The sequence below is a fragment of the Rhopalosiphum padi genome, chromosome 4 (assembly GCF_020882245.1).
Source record: "Rhopalosiphum padi isolate XX-2018 chromosome 4, ASM2088224v1, whole genome shotgun sequence".
Taxonomy (NCBI): Eukaryota; Metazoa; Arthropoda; class Insecta; order Hemiptera; family Aphididae; genus Rhopalosiphum; species Rhopalosiphum padi.
The window spans coordinates 13,993,049-14,009,699 of NC_083600.1; the positions used below are offsets into that span (position 1 = coordinate 13,993,049).

Below are 16,651 nucleotides of genomic sequence, written 5' to 3' on the forward strand. Positions count from 1 at the left end.
AAAGTATAAACCAAAAATCGTTAGTAGATTTTGCTGTCCTGAATACACATTTTCATCATGCCTCTTCGTCCAGTTCTCATTATGTTTAAAACAGTTTAATTTAAATAGTTGTATTATGCATAAATTATATCGTGTAAGTGTTGTGATTATATATATCGTGTAAGAGTATTATGAAATAATATTTAAATTAAATTAAAAGTATGTTATAATAAGGCGCAAGAAGAAAAATAAAAATAAATTTATTATTATAACAATAATGTATATTAACTATTAATATTGAAATAAACTCTCAAGTAACTTAAATAATTTTGAAAAATTTGATTTTTTCTATGAGTGTTTTAGCAAAAGAACCCTTAAGTTATTTTTTCATAATTTAATGATTTTTCAGCAATTGTATTTTAATATTTAGTATGATCATAGAATTAAAATTATGGACGGTCTAATTAATATGATTTAACTATTTATGTGTAATAGCTACTGAATGGGCATTCCGCTTAAGTATTTCATGTGGTTTAACACAAAAAATACGTAATGTAATATAAATATAGCATAATAATAATTATGTAGATTAATATCAAAGAAATGAAGATTTTTTATGAATTCCGCTGAATTGAACTTATTGAAATTCAAATATAAATTTTAAGTAAACATTCGTTGACTAGATTTTGTATTAAACAATAGCTGTTGAAAGTTATCGCAGTTTAAATTTTAAAAGTCTTAATTTGAAGTCAATTCAGCCAATGCATATATTTTGTGTTCTCAATTAACTCGACCAATAATGGTAATATAATAATATAGCCATAGGTATTAGGTATTAGGTAATCACATTTTATCGACAAAGAAATCGAATCATTCGAACGTGTTGGTAATATTTACACTGAATCTGGTATCATTTACTAAAAAAATACTTAACTGGGGTGACGATGTGAACTATTTACAGAATATTATGTTATACATCGAAAGAAATTTAAAATTAAATTCAGTCTGTTGCGGTCGAATGCCAAGCAAAATAATGAAGGGTGTAACATCCGACTTCCGAGCATGGACCGAAACATACGCTACTCGTCCGTATACAGTCGTCTGGTAAGATGCATAATATGCAATATCATGTTAATTTATAACATTTAATTTATTTTAATTAAGTAGTCTTTTTTACCTATAAACTACAAGTCTAATATATGATATATATATATATATATACAAACTTAATAACTGTTTTGAACTAATGCTAATATATATTAATACGCATTCTGTATATACAATAATATAATACCTAGTATCCTGTATAACTAATGGCTATTATAATTCCGCCGAGGGTTAATATAAAATATAAGCTAAATAAGCTAATTAAAAACATAATAATGTTTAATTAAAATTAATAATTTTTTTATTATAAACTCCCTATGATTTCTGAAAAAAAAACTGTATTTACCTACTATATTGTATATACAATCAAAATATAATTATGACGTAGGTTATTGTTTATACGTAAGGTATTTTTGTAATCATATTATTTTATATTTTTTAATAATTTAAATTTTTACGCGAATCCTAGACTTTAGATAGGTATTATTATAGTTGTGCTATTGGAGAAGGGGTGACAAAGAGAAAAAATGACCACTTAAGTATTATTTTGGAGAGACAAAGAATTAATTCTGACCCCCCCCCCCATAAAACAAACATTTTTATACTTTTATAAATCAAATATTTTTTGAACGTACGCCTATTTAACATTAGGACGCATTAAAGAAAATTATAAGAATGAATATTATTATTGATTTTTTCGAGAAAATGTATCATTGAAAAATTCCATCTTAATATTTCTGATTACGAGTTTTTAGAATTATGTTCTTTTTACACAATTTTATTATTGTTAAATTATTAAACTTTATACGAAAATAAGCGCCAAATAAGACTTAATTACTTTAAATATTTTGTTAATATAATTATATACCTACTAACAAATTAACATATTTAAGAATATTATATTTTTTAAATATTTGACTATAAGACAGCGAGTTTGTTCCTTTTTTTTTGCTAACCAAGTTCACTAAATAAATTTGTTTGTTTTATTTCGATGAAAAAGTTACGTATTTCTGTTGTACTTAAGTAACTTATATAGAAATAACTTGTAATTCAACTTATTATTATCTCACTATATATTATACAAAAAAGTTTTTAAAAATAGTTTTTACAAATAATTACCATAGCAACCAACATAATTTTAACAAAATTTCATATATCCATTTCGATTAAATATAATATAAAAAAATATAAATGCTTAAAACCGTAATTATGCGATAATTCCAAAATAATTATGCATTATTATCTGTCACTCCCTCCCACATGGGAAATGTGCCTACGCTACTGCATAATATCGTGTTTGTTTAAAAAAACGTCAGCGTATACACTGAGGTTATCAAATCGATTTTTATGAAAACTTGAAGTAGACGTCATCAGAATTATTCACGGGCAATTTTCACACTATTTATAGGTGCCCAAATGCATAACCACATAACCGTCTGCTGTCATAACGCGTCTCCGGATCCGCGCACCCTGGCTGGGGCGGTGAGGGTGACGTGATAAATGATCTACGACATGTCGTCTTCGATTTATCGCCGTCTCAGCAATGTTTTCGCGTCTATTTATAACGAATCCGTGCGCGCTCACACACAATACTATATTATAATGTGTGTATTATACACGAAATACAAGGTGTTCGTAAAGTTTGATTGATACTGTTTAAATGTAAAACATCGAAAATAACTGCAACTACCGACGAAAGAGATCGGAGTAATACTACCGCGTCATAACGCGTATATTATTATAAACGTCCGTTTGAATTTGAAAAACTGCATTTTGCAATCGTGCGGGATTTCGTAGATTTACCTAACCTATTATAGAACAGTGCGGAGATTCTAAGTAAAAGTTTAAGAAGGGGAGGGGGTAATGCCGTGGTGGCCACCCTCAAATACAACTGCACTGTTGCAGTGTTAACTGAGACGGCGACTCGTGCGTCCTATATATATATATATACGAATATGCCAATTGTATTTTTTTATTTTTATGATTTGGACTTATTGCAATAAGTCCGTTTTCGACTAACACGCACGTCGCTCAGATTTCAGCGCCCCTTCTACACACCGCAGTGGCGTGTGGCTTGTACCCGACGAGCGCATTTCAGACACCCTGTATATTGTGTACATGCCTATACAGTGCATACCCGCACGCACACAAGCTCACGCACGTACGAACACACGCACGCCGGTACACGCGCATCGCGGCGGCGGCGGCGGCGTTGCACCGCGATGACGCGACGCACCGAAAAGCGCGTGCACCGCCGCCGATGACTGGCCCGCGGCGTGCACCGGCGGACCCGTACACACAACGTCCGGACGGGCGACGGCGGTGAATCGTCGTTTGCAGCGGCGGCAGCGTCCAGGCGCCGGGACGACGGTGCGAAAACCCGAAAACCGTCAAGTCGGTCGCCGGCAGGTAAGCGTACCAACCGTATACGTCATAATAATAGGTACTCCGCGTATATACATCAGGTATTTTTAAATACGCGAAATTCGCGAGTTTTTTTTATTTTATAAAATATAAAAAATGTACAATGACGCTAATAACGATCGTGTATAGGTGCTGTAGCGGATGTCGATTAATATGTACTACGCGAGTAGGAGATTGGGGTAACGCGTCGGCGGGGTTAATTTTTGTTATAAATATTATTACCATATTGTATATCGATCGACAGCAGGTACCGTCCCCCACGTGGGCACATACTTTGCGCTTTTGACCTCGGGACGTCGACGTAAAGACTATAATGCTTAATATTATATTCTTCTATATATATTATTATACCCTAACCGCGGTCAAACACAGCTGACGAACGATCGCGGACGGACTTCGACTTCACCGCTGTTGTAACAGTCGTTCCGTCAAGCGAGTGCGTCGTTGTCGCCGAGCGAATACGTTATATAGAGAAACGTTTTTGACACGCGAGTCAGCTGACTTTTGCGTTTATAGTTTGGTCGTTCTACCGGCTAGAGCACATAATATTTCATTTTGTGAATTTGTTCTAACAGTTATATGTGAAGTACGAAATGTCAAAATAAAAATAGTTTGCCGTTATTTTGTATGGTTGATGTAGCCGTTTAGGTGAGTTGCGTTATGTATATATATCTATTATCATTATATTACGTCTTTCTTTTTCTTATTCTACGACTTCTTCTTGTGCGGCATTAACTGTCATAATATTATATTTTATTATAAACCCGTATACTTTTGTTTACTGTCAAACGACACGGAAACCTTTCCGATTGATATTATATATTATTTTGTCGTATATACCCGTACACGAAATGGCATCGCTCATCATTATTAGCAAAAAGGTAATTGCAGCGTTTCCACCGCTTCCGGCGTGCGTTGAAAGAATTGAACGGGATATATTGTTTTTTATGAACATCGCACGCCACGCGAATGATTACCAGGCAATATACAGGAAGTTATATTATCAAAATTTAACGAAATGGCAGAGTTTTGAAAAATGCGTACATAGAATCAAACATACCCATAATACCCATATATTATATTATAAAATAGTAGTCGTCGGTCGTAATGGAATGTCTCGAGAATAAATATTAATAAATACGAATAATGTACGAAAAAGATTGATGGATGAACCCGCTACAGACCTTTGATTTCGTGACGCGAGTACATTAACCTCGTCACCGCGCACTTGGTAACGGGCCACAGTTGTGTAATATTGAAGTTGTTTTTTTTTCTGTTTATTATTTGGGTCGCGAGCAGTTAAGTAACGAAGCACGCGGGTGTTATTCGGCTCTAAAATCTTCGTGTAAGACATATTGTAAAACGACCGTGTATCTGTAACATATATATGTAATGTAATATACTTAGGTAACTTATCGCACGTTCAAATATTCCAACTTCCTATTGTATATATTATGGCGTTTTCCGAATTACGTCGTTTAGAAACACAATTTTTATTTTTATTTTTTAAAGATAAGGACACCGCTCGATGACCTCGCGCAGGATACCTATATGTAGATAGGTACTGTAATTTTACAACATAATAATATATGCATATACGTATAAAATGTCCGAAGCACGACTAGCTGTGGTTTAAAATCGTTGTATGCGACGGGTCAATATAGGTCAATCAATGGATAGTTTCCTCAAGTCTCATTAGATTATTACACGCGCGGGCTAGTTGAATTTCTTTGAAACACAAGACATAATATTATTTTACGTACACAGTAATAAACTTATATCTGTATGTATGTATATATATCTTATAATTAGTTTACACCGTCTTGGACACGGTAAATTACATTATTATTGTTATCGGTTGCCGGCTGACACGCATAATATCATACACATATATATATGTGTGTTTATTAACCTACTGCGTGTCTGCGTCAATGTCTACGTAAGGCGCCACTTCCTCCAGGCGGCTTTCCAGCGCTTTTATAAATACATTTCGTTGTTGTTTTACGCACATCTGGACAATCTCCCGGAACAGACAATAACGCAAATACGATAAGGAAAAACAAAATATATTTATAACACGAGTCGAAACAACAGACTATATATATTGTATATATATATTCCATACAGGCGTGGTACTATAATATAGGTACTGTTTCAATATAATATTATACTCATCACTAGTGTAAGACGGCGTAAGAACGCTGTCGCGTGTTCCGTCCGTTTCCGTAAAACTTTCGAAAGCAGTGACGGCATTACACGCGCGCTTCTGCGATACCTATCGCGTATAAGTGCTGTATATTTTTTGTTCGATATTTTTTTTCAGTGTCGATACGTACAACATGGACGTCTTCTCAAAGACTGGTTTGCTTCCGAAAAAACACCATCGCTGCATATCATTAGAAAGGTAAGACACGCGCATACAAATCTAAGTCAAGTCGCAAGTTTATAGCACGATGTCAGTTTGAATTTGAACTGCACTGCTTTTTTTTACGTTTTCAGCGGCCAATCGTCGACAAAAAAATCATGTCTGCAGAAAACGCCGTCGGATCCGCCGAGATTTTTTCCACGGCGGTACTCGACGCCGGAGCTGGCGATGAGAAGACACGCGCTCAAATATCAACGCGACGACAGTGTCCCGCCCGTGCAACCGATATCGAACAAATCGTGTCAGACCGATATATTAGGGTTGGATAAATACTTGCAAAGGCCGGGTAACGTGAGCCCGCAAAACGAGTCGACGGCCGACCCGGAAGCAGCGGCTGCTGCGGTGCTTAGGGCGTATAAAAAGCCGTCGAAAAGGCCAAAGGTCCGGTCGGTGGCGGTACACTGCGAGCGGCGGCGCCTGTCGTTCGCGGCGTTCAAAGGATGTCAAAAGTTCAAACACGTGTACAAGCGGAAGATTTCGTTGCCGCAACCGTCGTCGGCGACCACCTCGACGGACGACGGCCGACGACGGGACAGTGGCGTTTTGCCGAAACTGCGACCGGACCGAACGACGGAGACGGAAAGACCTGTGGCTGCCAACAAAGTGAGCGCGACAGTCAAACTGCCCAGGATACCGACCAGGGACGCGCGACCGGAAACCGATAGGCCCGACGACGGCGGCGGCGTTAGGACAAGACTGGCCAGACTGACCAGGCCGCAGTCGACGGGCAGTAGCTGCGACGGGAGCGGTGACCGGAAATTGGTGGCCGCGTACTTCCGGGCCAGATCGGCCCCGAAGATCTATTCGCCGAGGTTCCACGAGGCGCCGCCGCAGCTGACGGATCGCGAACCACAGTCGACGCCCGGATCCAGCGACACGGCCGACACCACACTCGACATGTCGTTCGGCCAACAACAGCCGGTCGAAGCGGCGGCCACGTGTGCGATGTCGGCCACTACGGCAGCCGGTACTAGGACGGTGTCCACGTCCACCACTTTTACAGAACCAGGTTTTCCGATAGTGTTCAGCTGCGAAAGCGTTCTCCGGCACCCGTTGGACGGCGGTTACGTGTCACACACCGAGAGTCACAGATTTAGCGTGCACTACGTGTCAGCCGACGACGCGCGGTCATCGGTAACCGCCACGTCTGACACGGATGCCGATGGCGGCACGTCGTTGGTGTTCACGTCGGCCGGCGCGTGCCAACGCGAACAGTGCCTGACAGGTGATTCGGTATCGGTCACGTTGGGCGCCAAACCCACAGACGGTTCGGCAACATCCGCGTCCACTAGTAGCGGCGTGGCCGGTGAACGGCGTTTGGTTGTCGAACGGTGCACCGACGTACGTCGATCAAAAAACGCGGCCGCCGACCGTGGTACGGGCGAGACGTCCACCGACTGTGGTACCAGAGAGACGGCCACTGATCGTGTAACGAGCGAGATGGTCACTGGCCGCGGAACCAGTGAAACGGCCACTGATGACCGCGGGACTAACGAAACGGCCACCGACCGCTGTACCAGCGAAATAACGACCACCGACGACGACCGTCCGACCGCTAGTGAACCACTGCCGTCATCGCCGTCACCGCCGTCGTCGACTACATCTCCGTCGTCGTCTTCGTCAGTTCGCTACTGTTGGCCAACATCCAGAAACGCGACGGACGAGGGCGCCGAAAAGCTGCAGGAAAACGGCGAACACGACGCCGTACGGAAGACCGATGGATTTTATGTTTTGGGAAAAGGAGACGGTGCTAACGCGTTCGAAAAAACTGCACCGCCGACGGTAGTCAATAAAACTATTGATACTTTGGAACAAGCCGACGAGGGGGTGGCGGGTACAGAGCTCGAATTGCACGCACACACGGATGACGACGACATGCCATTACAATCCGACGAGCGAAATTATGAGCAGTTGACACAAAACCATCAAATAATAGAATCCGGCCGTACCTTTTCGAATCAGTCGCCGAAACCCGACGACACGGAATCGGTGCTTGCGGGTCGACAAAACGATTCGGGACCAATCGAAAACGATAATACGCACGCGAACGTCGCCGAGCCTATTGCGGAGCACTGTACGACAAACGCCGAACCCGCTGCACAACAACAATCAATCGCGAACAACTATCTCGCCGTTCCTTCGGATAGTTGTTTGCAGTCGGACGAAGATACGGCAGTGGCAGAACTCATGGAGTCACGGCGTCGAAACGAGATGAATCGCTCTAATCCAACATCCGAGTCGTCCGGAAAGCGTGCGGTTGCTGGTGCAGTGGACAGAAATCGTACCGGCTATCGCGAAAACGGACCAATCGGACAATCGAACGAACAACAATTCGATTCCAAAAAGCGGAACATACCCAACAGACTCAACGACAGCATGAGCCGTAAACGGGACGACGACCGGGACGCCGTGTCTCATAACCCCGCACGTCGTCTGTTGCAAGGGCTGTCATCGCGCGCGACACCTGCACAGCATTCAAACGCAGTCGATCGCGGATCTACGGTGAACAACGCAACGGAGACGACATCCGTGCCTAGGAACGCAGTAAACGATCGTCAACACGACTACGAACCGTTTGGAAAAAGAATTGCAAACGGGTTTCAGGACGATAGCAGGCGCACAGTTTGTAATCGGGACGCGACGACGCACGACTGTCGGGGATGCGCCAACGAAGACGCGAAAAAAAATACACCGATGCGGTCCGAAGTATGCGGCGGCGGCAATGACCGCGACGGCGATTACCCCTACGACAGCGGGAAGAATAGGCATTCAGTGTCAAAACGAAGGTTGGAATCTGTGGATGAGGCAACGGAAACTTCGAAGCAGCAGGAGTCCAACTACGTAGGTGGGTTTATGTACGGCGACACGTTCAACCGCAGCAAAAAACCTCCGCAAAAATACGGTGAGTACAGCGGATATTACGACAACAATTCAAAAAAAGTCAACTTCTCGTCAAAACCCGACTGCCGGTACGATTACTATCGCAGCGAACACGTGCCTAAGGCTTGCGGGCACAGCCCCAGGGATGAGGATTGCACAGTTTTCGCCGAACACGGGTCCTGTCACAATTCGACGGCGCAGCTTCCTTACTATTCGCACCTGGACTTCAAAAACACGTACGCCCTTGGCGAGAGAAAATGTACGACGGACGACGACGACGATGATGACGACGAGAGTCTCACAGACAGCCTGGAGGACGGATGCAAGTACGAGGGATCGGCTGTATCGTATTTTCTAGCGCTCGACGGCCAAAAGTCCGCGGTGACGTTCACTCTGAAGATGCCCGGTACGCTAGAGAGCCGACTTAACCGGCGACACAGTCAGCTCAAGAAACATCTGCACGTATCGACGACGGTCCGGAAGTCAGCTGGGGCGGTCCGGGTCCGCACCCGACACAAGGGATGTCAGACACTGTGGACCGTCGAAAAGGGGGTGCAGGTTCAACGGGGCTCCACGGCCAACTCGGATGATCGTAGGACTCTGGAGACGCTGCTGGCCGGGCTGGGACGCAGCCACGTATCTGAGAATCAGATCCGATTGGTAGGCGGTCGAAAAATGGTATCCGAGGGTAACCAGACGGAACAACCACCCGCGAACCGGCACACGCAGACGACTAGGGACGTGGCCGCGGGACGGGAAACGCCCGAAAGCGGCGCAGCGGCACAAGGTAGAAAGGGCAAGAACCAGATGCTTGCGATGAAAAAATTTTCCGCTGACAACGCTTTGATGGTGGGTGTGGTCAGGCAGAACAAGTACTGCAAAGGGAAGGAAGCATTGGAAGGCGCCAAAAACGATCAACTGCTCACGCTGTCCAAAGGCTGGATCAACTTTTACACGCTCAGGGATGAAAGCGCGGACGCGGAAGCACAAGGTATAATATTAATTATTAAATAATATTATAATAATATGATAATGTATAATACATAATATAATATAAAATAATCTATTCCTATTATAATAATAAACAGGGCTCAGGACTTAAAGCATTAAATTTGCTTATTTTTATGGATTGACTAAAATGAGTGCTAATGTGCTATGGAAGTGTATTTCATGTTACAACACGTTCAATTATGAAATTTGAAAGTGCTTTTTCAACGATTTTTTAAAAAGATTTCCAATTTTTCTGATTATTTTTGCTTATTTGTCCAGATTTTCTACTTTTTTTTCGTTTTTTCAGAAAATTCCTAGTAAAATCTATAAACAATAGGCAAAATGTCTCGAAAGTGAAGTTTGGTTATTTTATAATATAAAGATTTATTTTATTTTTTAAATAGAAACTTTTCCTAATCATTTTGTTTCAATATTTTTTGTAATCTTTAATTATATTATTTTTAGCACAATTACAAATTATGTCTAGTACTTACTTTATTCTATAAAAAAAAAGTTTTTTTACACAAATTTAAGTTTTTTTAAATGCTTATTTGAGTGCTTATAAATTATAATGATGTTTTAAGCGCTTATCTTAATGATTTTAAGTGCTATAAGTCCCAAGCTCTGATAATAATTAATAATTATTTGAAACCTAATTCGTTTTTTTTATGAATAAAACTGTAACAAACGTAAAATCGTTGAAAATTAATGTCAAACAGTTGCATTTATCGACTATAATACAGACAATACAGTTATTTGTTAGTAAAGTTGGCATTGAAATTGAAAAAAGCTCAATTACATATAATCATGGATTATTTTTTAAAACGAGTTTAAATCCCCATCGGCAATCATACAAGTTTTCCCAACAAATCTCGTAGCAACGGTATACTGTAGGTAAAATTTAAAACGATTGATTCATATCTAAGCAGCTAATTAATATTCAACGATAATTGATGTTAGTAGGTAGGTATACACGCCTGTCGCCTACGTATAAATGGCTTAAAATCTTAAATCAATTAAAATTAAAAACAAAAAAATCCAATACATACGACACACGACTTCTGTTTTCTATTGTAGTAGAATTGAACGATAACGACGATGATCTCAAAACCGAAGAAGACAGCCAACAATACACTGTACACGTGCAAGCCATCCCCGAGCCTTCCGTGACATTGCCTGTAGTGCACGTTCCTAACCGCAATAATACTCTACAACTGCCAAAGACGTCTAGCACTACAGCCAAACATTTACCGAAACTTGTGCAGACAGAAACCAATAATAATCATCAGTGCCCGGCGCATTTAGGTAACATTTAAACTTTAAAATTATTTGTAAATACATATAGGTAAAATAATTCGTATAAGTTATTTTTTAACCTTATGACCTTATAGGTGTTTAAAAAATACCCAAAATAAGGAAAGTAAAATATTTTATAAGAATATTATATTATGTTTTTTCATTGTTATCCTCGTAGGGGTAATAATAAATATTATTACTAATATTACTATGTACATTAATAATAATCTTCATTTACATTTAGTGCACTCAGTCTTAAGACAGCTATTTTAATAACACTTATTAATATCTCTATTCCATTTATATTTACTATATGTCTATTATATGTCCATCTCTTAGTCGTTCTTTCTCTCCTTATTTGTCCTTTCCTTAACCAATCTCATTTCTACTGATTTATATTTATAACCACTCACTTGACCGTACTGAAAATCAATGTTATCTACTTACATAGGTACCTATTTTGTTCATTCATTTATTTCCCGAGCCAAGTTAAATAATAAGTAAAAAATAAAGTACAAATAATGTGTAAAATAAAATCGTGTCCTTATAATTTATCATGAAACCTTTTATAGATTTCAAATATTTAGCTATTCCCATTCTTAATATAGCAATAATTTCATACACCTTTGTCCTATACAGTACATTGGCTTTATTATAAGTATTTGCATAAAATGTATCGTATGATTTTTATTTATTATACATTATTCGATTTATTTGTTGTAATTATACATATAGGTATACTTATTAGAATTTAGAATGTACTATAATAGCTAGGCAAATAGTAAGTATTTAAACTTTAAAGGTATAAAATATCAATATTCAATTAATTGTCCTAACAATTTCAACCGGTATTCTCTTCATCATTTTTTTTTTCTTTAATCTTGTATTAAAATAATTATTCTTATCCTTTGCAAACTAATTAAACGTTATTGATTTATACAGTAAACGCAAACGGTTGGTGTGTAAGTGTGGATGGTCCAAACAACATGCACATGAAGGTTTCATTACTACCGGATAAGGCAGGTATCAAAACATCCGAACACTTTGACCTGAATGGTAATTTCAATTAATGTAAAAGAGTACAATGTTTTTGTTGAGTATATAAAAATGTTTAGACGAAAATAAACTTGAAGCCAGGAGATTAGCATTACAAAGGAAGACAAACTACATGCGTAAACCTTATAGAAATATTAAAAGAACACAATCAACGGTAAACAATAAGGTTAACATATTTTTCTTTACTAATTTAACAATTCTTGTTTAGCCTAGGGACATGTTTTCTGCAGACGTTTCACGAACTGAGTCTGCTTTGTCAGCCGAGAGCAAATATATTGAGACAATTGACACGCAACTACTAATCCACAAGGCTCGAAGGTAAGATTCATTACATTTTAATCACGACTATAAGTTTAACAATTTTAATTGTAAGTGTTAATTTACAACAGGCGCTTAAGTCAAGAATGGGACACAAGAATTCAGAATAGAGGTTTAACTGAATCAGTTCAATTAGTTGTTACTGGAGATTCAGTTTCCAGTAGAACATCTCAACATTATGCCACTGGAGGACATCAGCATTGCTCATTCAGACGACAATCAAGAAGAATTTAGTAATACATTTTTTTTTTTACAAATTATGTTTATAAATTAAATATAATAATAATTACTATTTTTTACAAGTAGGTGATTTAGTTACTAACTAGAAAAACTTACAATTATTCACAATTACACATTTTTACATAATTATAACTTTATAAATTGTCTTAAGAATATAAAATGTTTCATTGATTGCATTATTGTATTGTTATAATGTTATTATTCTTAGACTGAATACATTTCACATAAATGCAATAACTAAAATTTTATTGTAGTGTTAAAAATAATAAAATCATTGTATTTTTTAGAAAATGTATATTGTCATAAGTTTTTCTTTGGTTACTGTTTGGGTTGTCCAATTGCAAATTTAATTTTCTTTTCTTGAGGTTCATCTTCTGATTCTTTTAAGACAGCTTTAGGCTGTGTTTTAGCATATGCAGGGGTAATCCAATATGGATTATCAGCTGCATCTTGAGCATACTTCAAAATTGCTTCTCGTGGATCTTGATCATCTTCTACTCGTTTACTTAATCCCAAATTACGAATAACATATGAGCTGAGGGTGCTACCTGATGCAGCAACACGACCGCCTTGACCAGACTTAATTGGTAAATCTGGCCTCTTTGATTTCATTGGATCCAATCTATCTTTTTCAATACGTTTCTTCAATGATTTATTTCTATCTTGTCTAAACATTGGTAAAGCGTGGGGTGTAATAATTTGCTGTGTTGGTACCATTTCCATTTGTTTGGTTTTAGTATGGGCTTTTGAAGCACATAGCATTGCACCTCTTTGACTGTTTACTTTGTCATAAAATACTTTCACAGTTCCATCACCACAACCTGCGAATAACTGTTTAAGCTTAGGGTGCCAATACACCTTTATGGAATGTGTTTCAGAAACTTTAACTTTTTCAAGAAGTTCAAATGTATTTGTATTGTAAAACATTAAATGTCCTCCTTGTTCTTTGGGACGTACCGAGTGACCAGTCACCACTATTGAATCATCTGGACTAAAACAGCAATCTGTTGTAGAATACCTATAAAATTTAAACACAAAATATTATTTAATTATTAATTTAAACATTGTATGATATATTCATATAAAGAACTAAAACAATCATATTATTAACATACCTAGAATAGAGTCCATCAACAACATGTAAAGGTTTCTTAAAGGCCCTTATGTCCCAGAGTTTCATTGTTTCATCAATACCTTCACCACGTGTACATATTAATGTGTCTCTATAAGAAAATACAATAGAAGAAGTATCAGAATTATTTAAATGGCCATCTCGTATTGTGAAGGTGGCATTCACAAAACTTGGTTTTCTGGTATCCCAAACAAGAATTGATCCATCTCTGCATGCGCAGGCAACTAATTTGCCATCATTACTATAATTGCAAGTAGTTGGTATTGTTCTTAAACCATTTTTGGCTCTACATTTAATTATGCTTTTATGTTTATCTTTTTTGGTCATATCCCAAATACGACAAGATCCATCTTCTGAACTAGTTAAAAATTCTTCTTTGTGTCTCGGATGCCATGTACCACAAGTCAATGGAGACGTATGACCTTTGGTACGCACCTAATGAAAATAATTATTTAATACCACAGTATGTATACCTATTATACCTATATATTATTAATACCATGAATTGCTATTAATAATAGGTACTCATTAAGTATGATACCTACAACAAAAATTAATTTTGTTAAGTATACTGCCTACAAATGTTGATAAATTACCCAATGAAAATATGTTATTTAACATTTTAAATTATTTTAAATAAACATTTTTAAAGTGTTACTTTGTCTAAAAATCAATGTTATTAAAAAAATATTTGTCAGTTCCACATCACATCAAAATAACCCTTTAAACACATCAGTAGTTGAATTAATTGACAGCTACAGAGCTACCATTCCTTCTTAAGTTATTACTGAAGTAAATTTACTTTGCTTTAATTTTAGATATTTGTTTTGCCATCTTGCATAATAATTATTTATATTTATATATACCAGAAATAATTAAAAATTACAAAATTATATTTATTTATAAATTGTTCTTAACTTCAAAACACAATGGTACTGTAGTGAGTACTAACATTTCAAAATATTATAACTAGTCATAATTAGTAATTCATTTTTCCAATATTAAATATGTTTGTAGCCTGTACCTGGGGCGGCTCTAGATACTTGGTTGAGGAGGGGAGCTCAGTTATATATTTTTTTTTATTATTCTTGGTATTTCCGTGATTCATACAGTAATGTGTGTTGCGCAATTACTCTTTTAAACATAATAAAATAATAGCATACCATAGCATGTTTTATTATAGTTTGGATAATTTATAGGTTCTTCAAAATAAACATAATATAGAAAGAAAGGTATGTACCTGCTACCTATATCTACATACTTGACATGTCTACGATAGTCGATAGTATATGTATTTTTTTTGTAATTTTTTTTTTGACAACATGCAATTTTTTTAAATACAGGCTTTGGGGATGGGGGGGGGGGGCATGGCTCCTAAGACCCACCTGAACCTGCTCCTGGCCTCTAGTGCTTAGACATAAAATAAAATTGTAGATAGCATACTTAACCTTATGTTGCATATATAGAAATATAGAATACTTAATGAGTACATAATGTTATTAATTAATATGAACAAATTACCATGTCTGAAATGTATTGATCACCTTTGACACATTCCCATAGTTCATGACCATCTCTATCTAATACTTTAGCTTGAGACATACCAGAAATAACTAAAAGACGATCTCCAGTAGGTGAGTATTTTAAAAACTTAATTGGATGGTTGCCACAAGGAGTTAGAGTGCGGAAACTCTGTAGTGTTTGGTCCATACCAGCAAAATCCCAAAGTCTCACTTCATAGTCAACAGATCCACTAGCCAACCTGACTCCCGGAGGATCTATACAAAGTGCAGTGACTGCTTTGATACCATGATTTAAAGACACTTGACTTTCTATAGGAATTTTAATCTGTTTTGAATCATCTTCGTCATCATCATCATCATCATCATCATCATCGTCATCACTACTTCCATTGTCATCATTGATTTTGCCTTTTGAATGGGTAACCTTTTCAACTTCTTCATTAATTTTTTTGTCATGCTCATCAGCAGAAATATTTTCTGTACTTTTTTCCAATACTTTTAATTCACTAGGTATAGGTGGTCCAATATAATCGTCTTCATCCTCATCGTCATTTATTTCATTTTTTTGCAGTTCAGATTGAACATAATTAACATTTAATCCATGAGAATTGTCAGTCATTTTAAATACAATCTGAAATTCAAATAAAATAATTTACATATTAGTCATATTATATATATCAACGTTTTATGAACATTCATAACAGAAATATATTATAATAAAAATGTATTACTAATTGCATTGCTTGCATAAAATTAATGATTATTATACATTACATTTCTCATAAATCTACAGATATTTTATCAGTGTTAAAGTACAATTTCAATTATTTATTATTATTGTAATAAATCAATTTTATTGTCAATAGAAATTGTTTAATTTAAATTATTAATCCATAAGTTATTCAAAATAGGTATATTTTATGGAATGTAGTTTATATTAGTAATTTAACATATGAATTTCATTTAAAATAGGTAGCTGGTGTAGTTATCTACTATAAACCCAAATTTATTAATAAATAGTAATTGTATTAAGACATTAAATACAATATAATCAAGAATATTAAATACAAAAATAATTCCCTTAAGATAGCATAATATACTTACTAAACACTAACTTGCTGTTGGTATTAGTGTGTTACTGTATTATTAATACAAAAACTTTTAAATTTGTTAAATTTAGATATTATTGTAGGTTTAAAATTTCGTAATTCGTATTTCGTATTTTGATTCTCTTATCATTAAGACACTAACAATTTTTTTTTTGTCAACAGTTGAAGCCAT

At 36.9% G+C, this 16,651-nt stretch overlaps 2 protein-coding genes across 4 annotated transcripts; one reads left to right on the forward strand and one right to left on the reverse strand.

The window, feature by feature from the left end:
• Positions 1 to 947: 947 nt before the first annotated feature.
• Positions 948 to 13,010, forward strand: LOC132930140 (uncharacterized). Of its 3 annotated transcripts, none has more exons than XM_060995832.1 (9): positions 948 to 1,083; positions 3,122 to 3,495; positions 5,834 to 5,914; positions 6,010 to 9,806; positions 10,886 to 11,110; positions 12,044 to 12,157; positions 12,217 to 12,311; positions 12,366 to 12,475; positions 12,547 to 13,010. In XM_060995832.1, exons 3-9 carry the CDS (start codon positions 5,850 to 5,852, stop codon positions 12,707 to 12,709), a joined length of 4,569 nt encoding a protein of 1,522 aa, XP_060851815.1. In that variant the 5' UTR covers positions 948 to 1,083; positions 3,122 to 3,495; positions 5,834 to 5,849; the 3' UTR covers positions 12,710 to 13,010. The 3 variants fall into 3 exon arrangements, with proteins under 3 accessions (XP_060851815.1, XP_060851813.1, XP_060851814.1); XM_060995830.1 differs by having other exon boundaries at positions 949 to 1,083; positions 10,883 to 11,110; XM_060995831.1 differs by lacking the exons at positions 948 to 1,083; positions 3,122 to 3,495 and adding an exon at positions 3,874 to 4,158 and having other exon boundaries at positions 10,883 to 11,110.
• On the reverse strand, positions 12,477 to 16,630 carry LOC132930141 (gastrulation defective protein 1 homolog). Its single transcript, XM_060995833.1, has 4 exons — positions 16,475 to 16,630; positions 15,369 to 16,001; positions 13,831 to 14,282; positions 12,477 to 13,733 (listed from the first exon to the last, which is right to left on the reverse strand). The coding sequence occupies exons 2-4, from the start codon at positions 15,987 to 15,989 to the stop codon at positions 13,034 to 13,036; spliced, it is 1,773 nt and encodes a 590-aa protein (XP_060851816.1). The 5' UTR covers positions 15,990 to 16,001; positions 16,475 to 16,630; the 3' UTR covers positions 12,477 to 13,033.
• Between the last annotated feature and the right edge of the window lie 21 nt (positions 16,631 to 16,651).

Excerpts from the sequence above, each read along its gene's own strand:
- LOC132930141 (XM_060995833.1), bottom strand. The coding sequence starts at position 15,989 with ATGACTGACAATTCTCATGGATTAAATGTTAATTATGTTCAATCTGAA. Across the intron at positions 14,283-15,368 it reads ATCAATACATTTCAGACATG|GTGCGTACCAAAGGTCATAC; the intron begins GTAATTTGTTCA and ends TATTTTCATTAG. Across the intron at positions 13,734-13,830 it reads GTTGATGGACTCTATTCTAG|GTATTCTACAACAGATTGCT; the intron begins GTATGTTAATAA and ends TAAATTTTATAG.
- LOC132930140 (XM_060995830.1), top strand. The coding sequence starts at position 5,850 with ATGGACGTCTTCTCAAAGACTGGTTTGCTTCCGAAAAAACACCATCGC. Across the intron at positions 9,807-10,882 it reads CGCGGACGCGGAAGCACAAG|TAGAATTGAACGATAACGAC; the intron begins GTATAATATTAA and ends TTTCTATTGTAG. Across the intron at positions 12,476-12,546 it reads CTAATCCACAAGGCTCGAAG|GCGCTTAAGTCAAGAATGGG; the intron begins GTAAGATTCATT and ends AATTTACAACAG.